Genomic DNA, 17,230 nt, shown 5'->3' on the forward strand with positions numbered 1-17,230 from the left:
TCCTGTTGATTTAGTAAGTGTACTATGCAATGAAATACAGGATTGAATCAAATGAGAACCTCTCTTTGTTGCTCTGACATGGATGAGCCCGTTAGGTCCCGTAAAACCTCCACCAGGTCCTTGAAGCTTACTTTCCCCTTGCCATCAATGTCATACACCTTAAATATAACTGCTCAATGAAACACAGACCAAATCAACACTGGACAAGCAAATTAGTCATCATAAGGATCAGAGAGACCCAAGCCAACATATACTCCTTTCAAGATAGATGGCAAAAAGGAGGAAAAGAAACATGACGAGCATTACACTCAATCTTTTGCTGAAGGCTGGCCCTTGCGCTGAAGGTAGAGAGAAAAGAAACAAATTCCTTGAAGTTCAATCCATCAACCATACGTAGCAACCTCTGCAAACAGAAGAAATGAAAGCTCAAAATCAGTCCCACGTCTATATTTTTTTTCGAATAAAAGGATTGTATTAATCAACGGAGATCATTACTGTGGAAGAAAAACAAACTACAAATCTTCAGTAGCAATGATCTATAAGGAGATTTTTGTAGTCTATGATAAGTTTTACTTGCCAAAAGCATATTATACCAGTCTTTGAACTTTGGTAAGTCTTTGTTTACAGAAAAATATGATTCCATTGGTATCCAATCAAAGATAGCTAGAGCCTTTTCCAACCGGATGTGGAAGATGCTTCCTTTCATAGAGATATTCAGGCTCCACATGTGTTAAACCATGGTAAAACTTCCTATGCCGATGGATTGCATACAGGTTCTGTGAGGCAATTGGCATACAATTTTCAGATACACCTAGCTCCTTGATGGAGTGTGGAAATCTAATTAGTTTTCCCCCATTATATTATGCTTACTTGCTGAGGAATTCCAAGTGATGTTCCAATCAGTACTAGTACATCTCTGTGGACAGAATTGTATACAATAAAACTAGGAAAGCAGTGTGTGTAATGCCAAGGACAGCACACAAGAACAAGATGGATCTGCTTCGTTTGCACGCACTAGTAGAGTCAATAAGTCAGCTGGAGCTGGCACGGAAGGGACAAAGCAAGCCGGAGAAGGAAATTCGCCGTCACCACGAGAGGAGGAGGAGGGGGGACGGACCTGGGAGAGCGGGTTGGTGGAGTACTCCGGGATGGAGAGGAACTCGTCCTCGGCGACGAAGCCCTTGGCGCTGCGGTCGAGCTGGCAAAATCGCTCGTACAGCGACACGATCTCCTGCTGCGAGACTTGGATTCGTTCGATTTGGGGGCAAAAAAAGACTCAGGAATCGATCAAATCACCGCCAAATCGAAAAGGGTATCGATGGGGATCGATGACATACATAGGTAGCTGCAGTGCTCCTGCACCTCCTCGATGTCGTACTGCGTCAGCATCGACGACGCGTTCCCCATCGCCGGGAGGCCTACCCGGTCGATCTGCTCCGACGACGACTCGCCCTCCCCTCTCTCCCTCGCTGTGTCAGTTAGGAGTGGGAGGAAGGAAGGGGATTGCGAAATTTCGGGTCGGTTTTTTCTGTATGAATGGGCTTATCTGGCGAACGTTCGCCACAGAAAATGCATCTGCGAACGTTTGTTAGGCAGTTTTCAGCGCATTTGGAGAAGAACCTGGATTTATTGATATGGGGCGTATTTGATTGCCCGCATTGATTTTGGCTGCATCGCGTATATTTCTCATATGGGTATGGCTAAGAAAAAACAACATATAAACCACCATCGGTATGTAGTTTGGTTGCTCGCATATAGATTAGGTGCATGAGGAAACTAATTTTCACCTGTCGTTTGGTTGGCCATATTGTATTAGGCGCACATATGACATGTTGTTTGGTTGCAACCTGCATAAGAGGTTGTCACCACTTCTCAGTGGTGACCTTACCACGCATGATCCGAACAGTTTCACTCCTAGTTACGAAACAAATTACGGTTCACCCTAGCTATATCAAATGACAGAACACATTATTAAGAACCATATGGCTGAATAGGGGAAAGTCCATCATCGATGCTAACTAGATGGAAGTCCATTCTCTTCATCTTGCTCTTCCACTTCTGATGATGCTGCTAGTTATTCCTCTTCCTCTTCTATTGTTGTTGTTTTTTCCTTTTCTTCTACTCCTGCTCTTGCTCTTCTTCTTTTTCTTCTTTAGATCCTTGTCCGACCTCCATTATCTCACATTGCTTATGCCCACTTCATCTTTTTGTTCTTCCAGGCTTCATTGTCAAATGCCTCCACACCATGGCCTAAGCTCACAACATCATCAGGCGTCACATCTTCCTCCTCAGGCACAAGTTCATCACAATCCCATTGCAGGATCCAGTTATGCAGAATGCAACCAACAAGAACAAGCTTAACCTAAGTGGGAAAAGTGGGGAATGGATTCTGATCTAGATCTTAAACCTGTTCTCCAGAGCTCCAAAGGCCCTCTCAACAGTAACTCTAAGGCTGGAGTGTCTGAGATTAAACAACTCTTGTGGAGTCCTAGGATAGTTCCTACCAGCGAACTCGTTCAGATGGTACCTGGTTTCTTGAAGGGTGGAAGAATACCTTGCCGATATGCATAACCAGCATCTCTTAGGTAGAACTTTCCATCGGGGATGTTGATGCCATCAAGATGAATCATGTTGTCACTGAGAATGTTAGCATCATGTGTTGATCCTTCCCAGCCAGCCAGCACATAGATGAACTTCATATCGAAGTCAACAGTAGCAAGCACATTCTGGCTTGTGTAGTGCTTCCTTCCTATGTATGTTGCAGCTTGTGACCTCGGCACTCTGGCGGTGACATGAGCACCATCTATTGCCCCAATGCAATCCTGAAATGGCAATACAAGATTATGTTAGTGCTCACCTTGATCAATACATGCATATCAAGCCATGAAGTACAACTGTCAGTGCTCACCTTAAAGTATGGATACCATCTTGGGCTAGTGCGAATCTTGGTAGGAGTCCGGCTTGGTGACTTGATCATCTCTTCTCTGAGCTCCCCAATGTTGGGGAATGTAGTAATTCAAAAAAATCCTACGATCACGCAAGATCTATCTAGGAGAAGCATATCAACGACACGGGAGAGTCTGTCCATGTACCCTCGTAGACCGAAAGCGGAAGCGTTATGTTAACGCGGTTGATGTAGTCGAACGTCTTCGTGATCCAACCGATGCAAGTACCGAACGTACGGCACCTCTGTGTTCAGCACGCATTCAGCACGATGACGCCCCTCGACCTCTTGATCCAGTAGAGGGTCGAGGGAGAGTTCCATCAGCATGACGGTGTGGTCACGGTGTTGATGATGTGATCCGCGCAGGGCTTCGCCTAAGCACTATGACAATATGACCGAGGTGGTAAACTGTGGAGGGGGGCACCGCACATGGTCGAGGAACAATTGATGTGCCTTTGGGGCGTCCCCACCCCCGCATATAAAGGAGGAGGGGAGGAGGCGACCGACCTAGGGGCGCGCCAAAGGGGGGAGTCCAACTAGGACTCCCGATCCTAGTTGGACTCCCTTTCCTTTTCCGGAGGGTGGAAAGAGGGAAGGGAGAGGAAGAGGAGAAGGAAAGGGGGCGCCCCCTTCCCTAGTCCAATTCGGAATCCCTATAGGGAGGGGGCGCGGCCACCCCTTGTGGGCTACCTCCCCTCTTCCCTTTGGCCCATGTAGGCCCAATATTCCCCCCCACCCCCGGGGGGGGGGGGGGGGTTCCGGTAACCCCTCGGTACTCCGAAAAAATACTCGAATCACTCGGAACCATTTCGATGTCCGAATACAACCTTCCAATATATGAATCTTTGCCTCTCGACCATTTCGAGACTCCTCGTCATGTCCATGATCTTATCTGGGACTCTGAACAAACTTCGGTCATCAAAAACACATAACTCATAATACAAATTGTCATCGAACGTTAAGCGTGCGGACCCTACGGGTTTGAGAACTATGTACACATGACCAAGACACATCTCCGGTCAATAACCAATAGCGGAACCTGGATGCTCACATTAGTTCCTACATATTCTACGAAGATCTTTATCGGTCAAACCACATAACAACATACATTATTCCCTTTGTCATCGGTATGTTACTTGCCCTAGATTCGATCGTCGGTATCATCATACCTAGTTCAATCTCATTACCGGCAAGTGTCTTTACTCGTTCCGTAATGCATCATCCCGTAACTAACTCATTAGTCACATTGCTTGCAGGGCTTATAGTGATGTGCATTACCGAGAGGGCCCAGAGATACCTCTCCGATACACGGAGTGACAAATTATAATCTCGATCTATGACAACTCAATAAACACCTTCAGAGACACCTGTAGAGCATCTTTAGAATCATCCAATTACGTTGTGACGTTTGATAGCACACAAAGTGTTCCTCCGGTATTCGGGAGTTGCATAATCTCATAGTCAGAGGAATATGTATAAGTTATGAAGAAAGAAATAGCAATAAAACTAAACAATCATAATGCTAAGCTAACGGATGGGTCTTGTCCATCACATCATTCTCTAATGATGTGATCCCGTTCATCAAATGACAACACATGTCTATGGTCAGGAAACTTAACCATCTTTGATTAACGAGCTAGTCTAGTAGAGGCATACTAGGGACACTCTATTTGTCTATGTATTCACACATGTACTAAGTTTCTGGTTAATACAATTCTAGCATGAATAATAAACATTTATCATGATGTAAGGAAATATAAATAACAACTTTATTATTGCCTCTAGGGCATATTTCCTTTAGTCTCCCACTTAAACTAGAGTCAATAATCTAGATTACATAGTAATGATTCTAACACCCATGGAGTCTTGGTGCTGATCATGTTTTGCTCGTGGAAGAGGCTTAGTCAACGGGTCTGCAACATTCAGATCCGTATGTATCTTGCAAATCTCTATATCTCCCTCCTTGACTTGATCGTGGATGGAATTGAAGCGTCTCTTGATGTGTTTAGTTCTTTGTGAAATCTGGATTCCTTCGCCAAGGCAATTGCTCCAGTATTGTCACAAAAGATTTTCATTGGACCCGATGCACTAGGTATTACACCTAGATCGGATATGAATTCCTTAATCCAGACTTCTTCATGAAGCAGCTATGTACTCCGCTTCACACATAGATCCCACCACGACGCTCTTCTTGGAACTGTACCAACTGATAGCTCCACCATTCAATATAAATACGTATCCAGTTTGTGACTTAGAGTTTTCCGGATCAGTGTCAAAACTTGCATCGACGTAACCATTTACAACAAGCTCTTTGTCACCTCCATAAACGAGAAACATATCCTTAGTTCTTTTTAGGTATTTTAGGATGTTCTTGACCGATGTCCAGTGATCCACTCCTGGATTACTTTGGTACCTCCCTGCTAAACTTATAGCAAGGCACACATCAGGTCTGGTACACAGCATTGCATACAAGATAGAACCTATGGCTGAGGCATAGGGAATGACCCTCATTTTCTCTCTATCTTCTGCAGTGGTCAGGCATTGAGTCTGACTCAACTTCACACCTTGTAACACAGGCAAGAACCCTTTCTACGACTGATCCATTTTGAACTTCTTCAAAACTTTATCAAGGTATGTGCTTTTTGAAAGTCCAATTAAGCGTCTTGATCTATCTCTATAGATCTTGATGCCCAATATATAAGCAGCTTCACCAAGGTCTTTCATTGAAAAATTCTTATTCAAGTATCCTTTTATGTTATCTAGAAATTCTGTATTATTTCCAATTAACAATATGTCATCCACATATAATATTAGAAATGCTACAGAGCTCCCACTCACTTTCTTGTAAATACAGGCTTATCCAAAAGTCTGTATAAAGCCATATTCTTTAATCACACTATCAAAGCGTATATTCCAACTCCGAGATGTTTGCACCAGTCCATAAATGGATCACTAGAGCTTGAACACTTTGTTAGAACCTTTAGGATTGACAAAACCTTCTGGTTGCATCATATACAACTCTTCTTCAAGATATCCATTAAGGAATGCAATTTTGGCATCCATTTGCCAAATTTCATAATCATAAAATGCGACAATTGCTAACATGATTCGGACAGAGTTAAGCATCGCTACGGGTGAGAAGGTATCATCGTAGTCAACTCCTTGAATTTGTCAAAAACCTTTCGCAACAAGTCGAGCTTTGTAGACAGTAACATTACGGTCAGCGTCAGTCTTCTTCTTGAAGATTCATATATGCTCTATGGCTTGCCGATCATCGGGAAAGTCTACCAAAGTCCACACTTTGTTCTCATACATGGATCCCATCTCAGATTTCATGGTCTCAAGCCATTTTGCGGAATCTGGGCTCATCATCGCTTCCTCGTAGTTCGCAGGTTCGTCATGGTCAAGTAACATGATGTAACACCCTCGATGCGACTATAGCTCCCACGTGTCGAGGCACGACTTAGAGACATAATCGCATTGAAGGCATATGTCGCAAGTTAGGCAATCATCACAACATCCCATGTAATATAGGTAATAAAAGGGGAGATAACATAGTTGGCTTACACTCGCCACGTCAATCAAGTACATAAATAACATTACATCATCCAAACACTCATGGCCCGACTACGGCGCCAAAATAAAAGATAACCCAACATGCGAGACGGTCCTGATCACCCCCAACTGGCACCACTACTGATCATCAGGAAAAGAAACATAGTATCGTTGAGAGTCCTCGTCGAACTCCCACTTGAGCTCGAGCGCGTCACCTGGAGCGGAATCATCAGGCCCTGCATCTGGTGTAATAGTAATCTGTGAGCCACAAGGACTCAGCAATCTTGCACCCTCGCGATCAAGACTATTTAAGCTTATAGGTAAGGTAAGGTAAAAGTGTGGAGCTGCAGCAAGCGACTAGCATATGTGGTGGCTATCCTGTTCGTAAAAGAGAGCGAGAAGAGGAGGCAAAGCGCGAGCGAGAAACTAGAGGACAACCTGCGTAAACATTACTCCAACACCGTGTCCACTTCCCGGACTCCGCCGAGAAGAGGCCATCACTTTAACTCACGTTGTTGATTCATTTTAATTAAGTTAAGGTTCAAGTTATCTACAACCGGACATTAACAAATTCCCATCTGCCCATAACCGCGGGCACGACTTTCAAAAGTTCAAATCCCTGCAGGGGAGTCCCAACTTAGCCCATGACAAGCTCTCACGGTCAATGAAGGAATAGACCTCCTCCCGAGACGTTCCGATCAGACTTGGTATCTCGGTTCTTCAAGACACTTCCACAGGTTAAAACAAGACCAGCAACACCGCCCGAATGTGCCGACAAATCCCGAGAGGAGCTGCACATATCTCGTTCTCAGGGCACACTCAGATGAGCCAGACGTCGGGTAGGCCAGCCCAGAGTTGCCCCTGGTAGCCCCGGACATCGCTCGGTTGGACCAACACTCAGAGGAGCACTGGCCCGGGGGGGGGGCTAAAATAAGATGACCCTCGGGCTCCGGAAACCCAAGGGAAAAAGAGGCTAGGTGGCAAATGGTAAAACCAAGGTTGGGCATTGCTGGAAAAGCTTTAATCAAGGCGAACTATCAAGGGGTTCCCATTATAACCCAACGGCGTAAGGAACGCAAAATCCGGGAACATAACACCGATATGACGGAAACTAGGGCGGCAAGAGTGGAACAAAACACTAGGCAAGAGGCCGAGCCTTCCACCCTTTACCAAGTATATAGATGCATTAAGATAACATGGCAATATAATGATATCCCAACAAGTAAATAAATGTTCCAACAAGGAACGGTCTCCAATCTTCACCTGCAACTAGCAACGATATAAGAGGGGCTGAGCAAAGCGGTAACATAGCCAATCAACGGTTTGCTAGGACATGGTGGGTTAGAGGTTTGACATGGCAATTTGGGAGGCTTGAAAGCAAGTGGTAGGCATCGTAGCATGGCATAGCAAAAGAGCGAGCATCTAGCAAAGCAAAGATAGTAGTGATTTCGAGGGTATGATCATCTTGCCTGCAAAGTTGTCAGAGTTGACTGGATCCTCGAAAGCAAACTCAACGGGCTCCTCGTTAGTGAACTCATCTCCCGGCTCTACCCAAACAAGACAAACAAGCAACAAGGACACCATCAACCACGTGCAAGGATCAAACAATATGATGCAAGGATGGTATGCTATGCGGGATGCGATGCGGGATGCATATGCAAGATTTGACAAGGAATGCATGAACCTGGCCTCAACTTGGAAATCCAAGTGTGCCACTGGAAAGATGAGATGAAATCGCTTGAAAACGATATAAAGAACGCCGGAATCGGAGTTACGGTTTGGAAATGGCAAGCAATTCAAATATGATCACGTTCTGCGATTTACAGCAAGTAGCCATCTAAATGCAACAAGATGAACATGCTACAGCACCCAAACATGGAAACAAAATACATGGCAGGGATGCATTCATGATGCTTAACAAAAGTCTGGCACTGAGCTACAGCCAATTCATCCATTAACAGGTTCAAACAAGCATGGCAAAAATGCATATGGTAAACAGATTTCAGACTTAGTGAAATTAACACTTGTCTGGAATTTCAGATCAGATAGCACTCTTTGGAGCAACAAAACTACATGCTACAGGACCTGAACATGGCAAAGTAAAACTTGGCATGGAGCTACTCAAAGAGCTTAACAAAAGTCCCTCAGTGACCTTGAGCCAAAAGGTATCAGAAAATACAATTGCAAGCATGTGAACATGGCAAAAACATAATCAGTTCTCAGACTTAGTGAAAACTGGAACATGCTGAAACAGATATCAAGTAGGCATGTTTACGAGCTCGATGCACTCACTACAGAGCAAGTCATGACAAGCTAAGCATACATCCATCAGGAATACATAAAATTCAAGCTAGACATGGCAAGAACAATAGCATAGCATGCACGGATCAACTACAACATCATCGGCAAAATCGCTAACAAGTAGACAATCTGCCCAGATTCATGAAATAGCAAAAGTAGAGCTCTATTGACTCAAGCTAGGGTGCTCAATGATTGCAAACAAAGAGATGGATGGATAGAGAACTACAAGATTAACAAAACATCCTTACTGATCATCCTCAAAAGAGGCACGGATAACTAGGAAACAACATGAACATATGGCCATATGAGATAAACAGGTCAAGGACTTAGTGGAAATGCTAAGTCCCTGAAATCAGCATTACCAAGTGCCTCACTTTGCAAGCTTGTGCTAGTCACCACACACATCACAAAAATACATGGGCTGCACCTCTGGAAAGATGGCAAAACCCTTAACAAAACATATGTAGAGCTCAAGGGTAGATCATGCACACAATAATCACGGCAAAAATGACAAATATCTAAATGGAGCAGCGGATCTGACAATTATCTCAAGTAGCACTCTTCTAACAGCGTTTTGGGCATCAAGATGAACTCAAATGAAAATGATGCAATGGAATGAAATGATGTACTCTCTGAGACGAACATTTTGATATGCTATATGCCAAAAACGGAGCTACGGATGCAAAGTTACGGCATGATGAACAGGGCAAAATGAACTAGGGTTTCGGGAGAAAGTCAACCCTCGAGATTTTTGGATCCAGATCTGCACGGACTTCGAGGCGCTTGCCGGAAACACTGTTCGCCGGAGTTGAGGTCGCCGGGGAAGGAGAAGAAGCTCGGGGCGGAGTGAGGAGGCGCGGGCCGGAGTTGGTGGTGGCCGGAGCCTCGGGCGCGGTCGCCGGCGTGGCCTCGGGCGGCGCCGGCTGGCGAGGAGTGCGGTGGCCCGGTCGCCAGAGTTGGAGCGAGGGGCGGCGAGGTGGCCCGGCCGCCGGAGCTGACGAAGGGCGGCGAGGAGCTCCTGGCGTGGCGCGGACGAAGGAGGCAGGCGTGCCGACTCGGGCCCTCGGGGGCCGGCTGCGGGCCGTGCGGGCCTCGGCGGGAGTGGCGGCGGCGCTGACACGTGGAGGCGCGGGGGTGGCTGGCGGCGGCATGTCCGGCGCCGGCGGACAATGTCCGGCGCGCGGAGGATCAGATCTAGGGTTTTCGGGAGGAAGGAGAAGAAGATTTCGGAGGGGGTCTTTAAATAGACATAGAGGGAGCTAGGAGAGTCCAAATAAGATGCGGTTTTCGGCCACGCGATCGTGATCGAACGCTCTAGAAGATGGAGAAGGTTTTGGTGGGTTTTGGGCCAACTTCGAGGGGTGTTGGGCTGCAACACACACGAGGCCTTTTCGGTCCCTCGGTTAACCGTTGGAGCATCAAACGAAGTCCAAATGGTACGAAACTTGACAGGCGGTCTACCGGTAGTAAACCAAGGCCGCTTGGCAAGTCTCGGTCCAATCCGGAAATGTTTAATCCCCACACACGAAAGAAAGATAGAAATGACCACCGGAGGAGAACGAAGCGCCGGAATGCAAAACGGACAACGGGGAAAATGCTCGAATGCATGAGATGAACACGTATGCAAATGCAATGCACATGATGACATGATATGAGATGCATGACAACGATAACAACACACGAAGACAAAAACCCGAACCCGAGAAAATAAAATAACTTAAGGCCGGAAACGGCAAGAGTTGAAGTACATATTGGGTAAATAACATCCGGGGTGTTACAACACTCCACCACTACGAAAGGATCTCGTCCCGAGATCTAGGACTGAAAGAACGCGGGGTACTCAAAACGGAGGTGATCCTCGCGTTCCCAGGTAGCTTCACGGTCGGAATGGTGTGACCACTTGACTTTGAGGAATTTGATTGACTTGTTGCGAGTCTTGCGTTCAGTCTCTTCAAGAATAGCAACTGGGTGCTCACGGTAAGAGAGATCTTCTTGGAGCTCAATGTCCTCGAAGTTGACGGTGCGGTCAGGAGTCTTGAAGCACTTTCGGAGCTAAGAGACATGGAACACATCATGAACATTTGCAAAGTTTGAAGGAAGCTCGAGTTGATAGGCGAGATCGCCTCTCTTGCTGACAATCTTGAAAGGTCCCACGCATCTGGGGGCAAGCTTCCCTTTGATACCGAAGCGACGAGTACCTTTCATAGGAGAGACGCGGAGGTAAACATGATCTCCGATCTCGAAAGCCAAATCACGGTGCTTACTGTCATAGTAGCTCTTCTGGCGGGATTGGGCTGCTTTGAGGTTGTCTCGAATGACTTTACACATTTCCTCTGCCTCTGTGATTAAGTCATTTCCGAGAAGCTGACGTTCACCGGTTTCAGACCAATTTAGAGGGGTACGACACTTCCTGCCATACAGAATTTCAAATGGGGCCTTGCCCGAACTTGCTTGAAAACTATTGTTGTAGGAGAATTCAGCATAAGGAAGACAATCCTCCCACTTCATGCCGAAGGAGATCACACAAGTCCTGAGCATATCTTCAAGAATCTGGTTGACACGCTCGACTTGACCGCTAGTTTGAGGATGGAAAGCTGTGCTGAAGCGGATGTTGGTGCCCATGGCCTTCTGAAAAGAATCCCAAAACTTGGAGGTAAAGATGCTGCCACGGTCTGAAGAGATCACTTGTGGAATACCGTGCAGAGAGACAATTCGAGAGGCATAGAGTTCCGCCAATTGACCTGCAGTGATTGACTCTTTGATAGGTAGAAAGTGAGCCACTTTAGCGAGTTTGTCGATGACAACGAATATAGCATCATTGCCACGCTTGGGCTTTGGAAACCCAGTCACGAAGTCCATTTCAATGTGGTCAAACTTCCATTCTGGAATGGCAAGAGGTTGGAGGAGACCAGCTGGCCTTTGATGTTCTGCCTTCACTCTTCTGCAGACATCACATTCGTTCATGAATTGAGAAATCTCGCGCTTCATTCGAGTCCACCAATAAGCCTGCTTGAGGTCCTGATACATCTTCGTACTCCCAGGGTGGATGGAGAGGAGAGAATTGTGAGCCTCGTTCATGATCACTTTACGGAGGTCACCTTTGGGCACAACAATACGATCCTCGAAGAAGAGAGTATCCTTGTCATCAAGGCGGTAGCATTTGTACTTGGGTTGGCTCTTGGCAATCCCAATATTCACCTTTTTCACCATAGCATCAAGAAGCTGGGCTTGGCGAATCTGGTCTTCCAAGGTAGGAGAGACTTGAAGGTTGGCGAGGAAACCTTGAGGAACAACTTGCAGATTAAGTTTGCAGAAAGCTTCACAAAGCTCGGGTTGATAAGTGAAAGTGCAACTATCCCTAGGTGGTTTTGGTAATTCATAACAACATATAGCTCATTGAGCTAATGCTATTCCAAGATGATTATTTCAGGAAAGCTCAATGATTGGCATGGCATGGATGTGAAAGTGGAACCCTCAAAATGCTAAGGATAAAAGTTTGGCTCAAGCTCAAAAGCTCAAGACTCTTCATTTTATATTTTAGTGATCCAAGATCACATTGAGTCTTTAGGAAAAGCCAATACTATCAAGGAGGGATGAGGTGTTGCTTAATGAGCCTCTTGCTTCATGTGCTTAATGATATGCTCCAAAACCCTCAACTACTTTCCCATATCCACATATGACCTAAACCCTAAGCCAAACTCGGTCCTACCGATTCTTTCTATCCGGCGCCATCGAGTTTCACTTGTCATAAGCCACTGCCAAACCCTAGCAATTCGGTTCTACCGATAGGGATCTCGGTCTCACCGAGATGGGATTGCAAACTCTCTGTTTCCCTTTCGTAACTTTTCGGTCTCACCGAAAGAGCGAATCGGTCCCACCGAGATTGCAATGTAAATTCAGTGTTTCCTTTTTGTAACTTTTCGGTCTCACTGAAAGAGCAAATCGGTCCCACCGAGTTTGCCTGACCAACTCTCTGGTTAGCTTATTACCAAATTCGGTCTCACCGAGTTTGTGTAATCGGTCTCACCGAGATTACGTTATGCCCAAACCCTAACCGTATTGGTCCTACCGAGTTGCATGTCAGTCCCACCGAAAATCTCTAATGGTCACTAGGTTTACCTTTTTGGTCCGACCGAGTTTGTTGATTCGGTCCCACCGAGATTGGAAAACTGTGTGTAACGGTTGGATTTTGTGTGGACGCTATATATACCCCTCCACCTCCTCTTCATTCGTGAAGAGAGCCATCAGAACACATACACCATTCCAACTCATATGTTCTGAGAGAAAACCACCTACTCATGTGTTGAGACCAAGATATTCCATTCCTACCATATGAATCTTGATCTCTAGCCTTCCCAAGTTGCTTTCCACTCAAATCTTCTTTCCACAAAATCCATATCCTATGAGAGAGAGTTGAGTGTTGGGGAGTGTTGGGTTTCATAGTAATTTCAAAAAATTTCCTACGCACACGCAAGATCATGGTGATGCATAGCAACGAGAGGGGAGAGTGTTGTCTACGTACCCACGCAGACCGACTGCGGAAGCGTTGACACAACGTAGAGGAAGTAGTCGTACGTCTTCACAATCCAACCGATCAAGCACCGAAACTACGACACCTCCGAGTTCAAGCACACGTTCATCTCGATGACGATCCCCGGACTCCGATCCAGCAAAGTTTCGGGGAAGAGTTCCGTCAGCACGACGGCGTGGTGACGATCTTGATGTACTACAGCAGCAGGGCTTCGCCTAAACTCCGCTACAGTATTATCGAGGACTATGGTGGCTGGGGGCGCCGCACACGGCTAAGGAATAGATCACGTGGATCAACTTGTGTGTTCTTTGGGGTGCACTGCCTCTGTATATAAAGGACTAGAGGGGGAGGCTGGCCGGCCAAGGGAGGGCACGCCAGGAGAGTCCTACTCCCTCTGGGAGTAGGATTCCCCCCCAATCCTAGTTGGAATAGGATTCCTTGAGGGGGGAAAGAGAGAGAGGGGGCCGGCCACCTTGGGCTGCCCCTTTCTCCTTTCCACTAAAGCCCACTAAGGCCCATATAGCTCCCGGGGGGTTCCGGTAACCTCCCGGTACTCCGGTAAAATCCCGATTTCACCCGGAACACTTCCGATATCCAAACATAGGCTTCCAATATATCAATCTTTACATCTCACCATTTTGAGACTCCTCGTCATGTCCGTGATCACATTCGGGACTCCGAACAACCTTCGGTACATCAAAATGCATAAACTCATAATATAACTGTCATCGTAACCTTAAGCGTGCGGACCCTATGGGTTTGAGAACAATGTAGACATGACCGAGACACGTCTCCGGTAAATAACCAATAGCGGGACCTGGATGCCCATATTGGCTCCTACATATTCTACGAAGATCTTTATCGGTCAGACCGCATAACAACATACGTTGTTCCCTTTGTCATTGGTATGTTACTTGCCCGAGATTCGATCGTCAGTATCCAATACCTAGTTCAATCTCGTTGCTGGCAAGTCTCTTTACTCATTCCGTAATACATCATCTCACAACTAACATATTAGTTGTAATGCTTGCAAGGCTTATGTGATGTGCATTACCGAGAGGGCCCAGAGATACCTCTCCGACAATTGGAGTGACAAATCCTAATCTCGAAATACGCCAACCCAACATGTACCTTTGGAGACACCTGTAGTACTCCTTTATAATCACCCAATTACGTTGTGACGTTTGGTAGTACCCAAAGTGTTCCTCCGGTAAACGGGAGTTGCATAATCTCATAGTTATAGGAACATGTATAAGTCATGAAGAAAGCAATAGCAACATACTAAACGATCGGGTGCTAAGCTAATGGAATGGGTCATGTCAATCAGATCATTCAACTAATGATGTGACCTCGTTAATCAAATAATAACACTTTGTTCATGGTCAGGAAACATAACCATCTTTGATTAACGAGCTAGTCAAGTAGAGGCATACTAGTGACACTAAGTTTGTCTATGTATTCACACATGTATTATGTTTCCGGTTAATACAATTCTAGCATGAATAATAAACATTTATCATGATATAAGGAAATAAATAATAACTTTATTATTGCCTCTAGGGCATATTTCCTTCAGGGAGACTATCATTTGAAGCACAAGAGCAAGGAGTTCATTACCTACACACCATTTGTTACTTCTTGGAGAGTGGTGTCTCCTAGATTGGCTAGGTGTCACTTGGGAGCCTCCGACAAGATTGTGGAGTTGAACCAAGGAGTTTGTAAGGGCAAGGAGATCTCCTACTTCATGAAGATCTACCGCTAGTGAGGCAAGTCCTGTGTGGGCGATGGCCATGGTGGGATAGACAAGGTTGCTTCTTCGTGGACCCTTTGTGGGTGGTTGCTTCTTCGTGGACCCTTTGTGGGTGGAGCCCTTTGTGGACTCGCGCAACCGTTACCCTTTGTGGGTGGAGCCCTCCGTGGACTCTCGCAACCGTTACCCTTTGTGGGTTGAAGTCTCCATCAACGTGGATGTAGGATAGCACCACCTATCCGAACCACGGGAAAAACATCCGTGTCTCCAATTGCGTTTGAATCCTCCAAACCCTTCCCTTTACATTCTTGCAAGTTGCATGCTTTACTTTCTGTTGCCAATATACTCTTTGCATGCTTGCTTGAATTGTGTGATGATTGCTTGACTAGTCCTACAATAGCTAAAATCTGCCAAGAACTAAAATTGGGAAAAGGTTAAGTTTTTATTTGGTCAAGTAGTATAATCACCCCCCCTCTAGACATACTTCCGATCCTACAATAAGGCTTGAGAATCAGACAGTTGCAATAGGCCTTTCTGCTCAATGCATCAGCAATCACATTGGCCTTGCCTGGAGTATACTCGATACTCAGATTATACTCTTGAATCATTTCGACCCATCGAGTTTGCCTGAGGTTGAGATTAGGCTGAGTGAAGATGTACTTGAGACTCTTGTGGTCAGTGAAGATGTCCACTTTTCTTCCCAATAAGAGATGTCTCCAAGTCAAAAGAGCATGCACAACTGCCGCCAACTCGAGATCATGAGTGGGGTAGTTCTTCTCATTGGGCTTCAACTGGCGAGAGGTATAAGCAACAACTTTCTTCTCTTGCATCAACACTGCGCCAAGACCTTGGAGAGAGGCATCACAAAAGACCTTGTACGGCTTGGATTCATTAGGCGGAGTCAGAACTGGAGCAGTGATCAATTTCTCTTTCAAAGTGTTGAAAGCAATGTCACACTCCGGAGACCAAACGTACTTGACGTGCTTCTGGAGAAGATTTGAGAGAGGCTTCGCTATCTTAGAAAAGTTTTCAACGAATCTTCGACAATAACTTGCGAGACCGAGGAAGCTACGGAGTTGCTTCACGTTCTGAGGAGGTTCCCAATTCACAATTGTAGACACCTTCTCAGGATTCACCGCAATGCCCTTGGCAGAGATGATATGACCAAGATAAAGAACCTCATCGAGCCAAAATTCGCACTTGGAGAACTTGGCGTAGAACTGGTGTTCCCTCAGCTTATCGAGTACCAAACGCAAGTGCTTGGCATGATCTTCCTTGTTCTTCGAGAAAACCAGAATGTCGTCGAGATAGACCAAAACGAAGTCATTGGTGTAGGCGTTGAAGATGAAGTTCATCATGCGAGAGAACGTCGGAGGAGCATTGATGAGGCCAAAAGACATGACAGTGTATTCATATGACCCATAGCTTGTCCTGAAAGTCGTCTTGGGAATATCTTGCTCACGGATTCGAATCTGATGATAACCCATACGAAGATCAAGCTTGGAGAATACTTGGGCACCTTTGAGTTGTTCGAACAGCTCATTGATGTTGGGAAGTGGATATTTGTTCTTGATGGTCTTCTTGTTCAATGGACGGTAATCAACACAAAGTCGGTCCGTTCCATCCTTCTTCTTCACAAAAAGAACACCACAACCCCACGGAGAAGAACTAGGCCGGATGAGACCCATTCTTTCTTGAATATCGAGTTGCTTCTTCAGCTCCTTCAACTCTTCAGGTCCGAGCTTGTAAGGACGCTTACACACAGGTTCCGTACCAGGCTCAAGATCAATAACAAATTCAACTGGCCGGTGCGGAGGCATTCCTGGAAGCTCTTCTAGAAAGACGTCTTGATATTCGCAAACGACTGGAATCTGCGAGATAGCATCCAGTTCACCCTTCTCATTGAGAGAAAACAGACGAATGGTATCTGTTGGGGAACGTAGCATAAATTCAAAATTTTCCTACGTGTCACCAAGATCTATCTATGGAGTCATCTAGCAATGAGGGAGGAGTGGATCTACATACCCTTGTAGATCGCGCGCGGAAGCGTTCAAGAGAACGGGGTTGATGGAGTCGTACTCGTCGTGATCCAAATCACCGATGATCCTAGCGCCGAACGGACGGCACCTCCGCGTTCAACACACGTACG

At 45.9% G+C, this 17,230-nt stretch overlaps 1 protein-coding gene across 1 annotated transcript in view; it reads right to left on the reverse strand.

Annotated features, from left to right (window-relative positions):
• The window catches only part of LOC125509812 (uncharacterized), a 3,243-nt gene extending 1,701 nt beyond the window's left edge, over positions 1-1,542 (reverse strand). The window contains exons 1-4 of the mRNA XM_048674840.1: positions 1,338-1,542; positions 1,118-1,242; positions 307-403; positions 60-169 (exon numbers count right to left, since the gene is read on the reverse strand). Of these exons, the coding sequence (XP_048530797.1) occupies positions 60-169; positions 307-403; positions 1,118-1,242; positions 1,338-1,407 (402 nt within the window). The 5' untranslated portion in view covers positions 1,408-1,542. The remainder of the gene's footprint in view (positions 1-59; positions 170-306; positions 404-1,117; positions 1,243-1,337) is intronic.
• Positions 1,543-17,230: the final 15,688 nt, after the last annotated feature.

Source organism: Triticum urartu, chromosome 5A (assembly GCF_056163025.1).
Source record: "Triticum urartu cultivar PI428250 chromosome 5A, HENAU_Tu73, whole genome shotgun sequence".
In the NCBI taxonomy this organism is placed as follows: domain Eukaryota; kingdom Viridiplantae; phylum Streptophyta; class Magnoliopsida; order Poales; family Poaceae; genus Triticum; species Triticum urartu.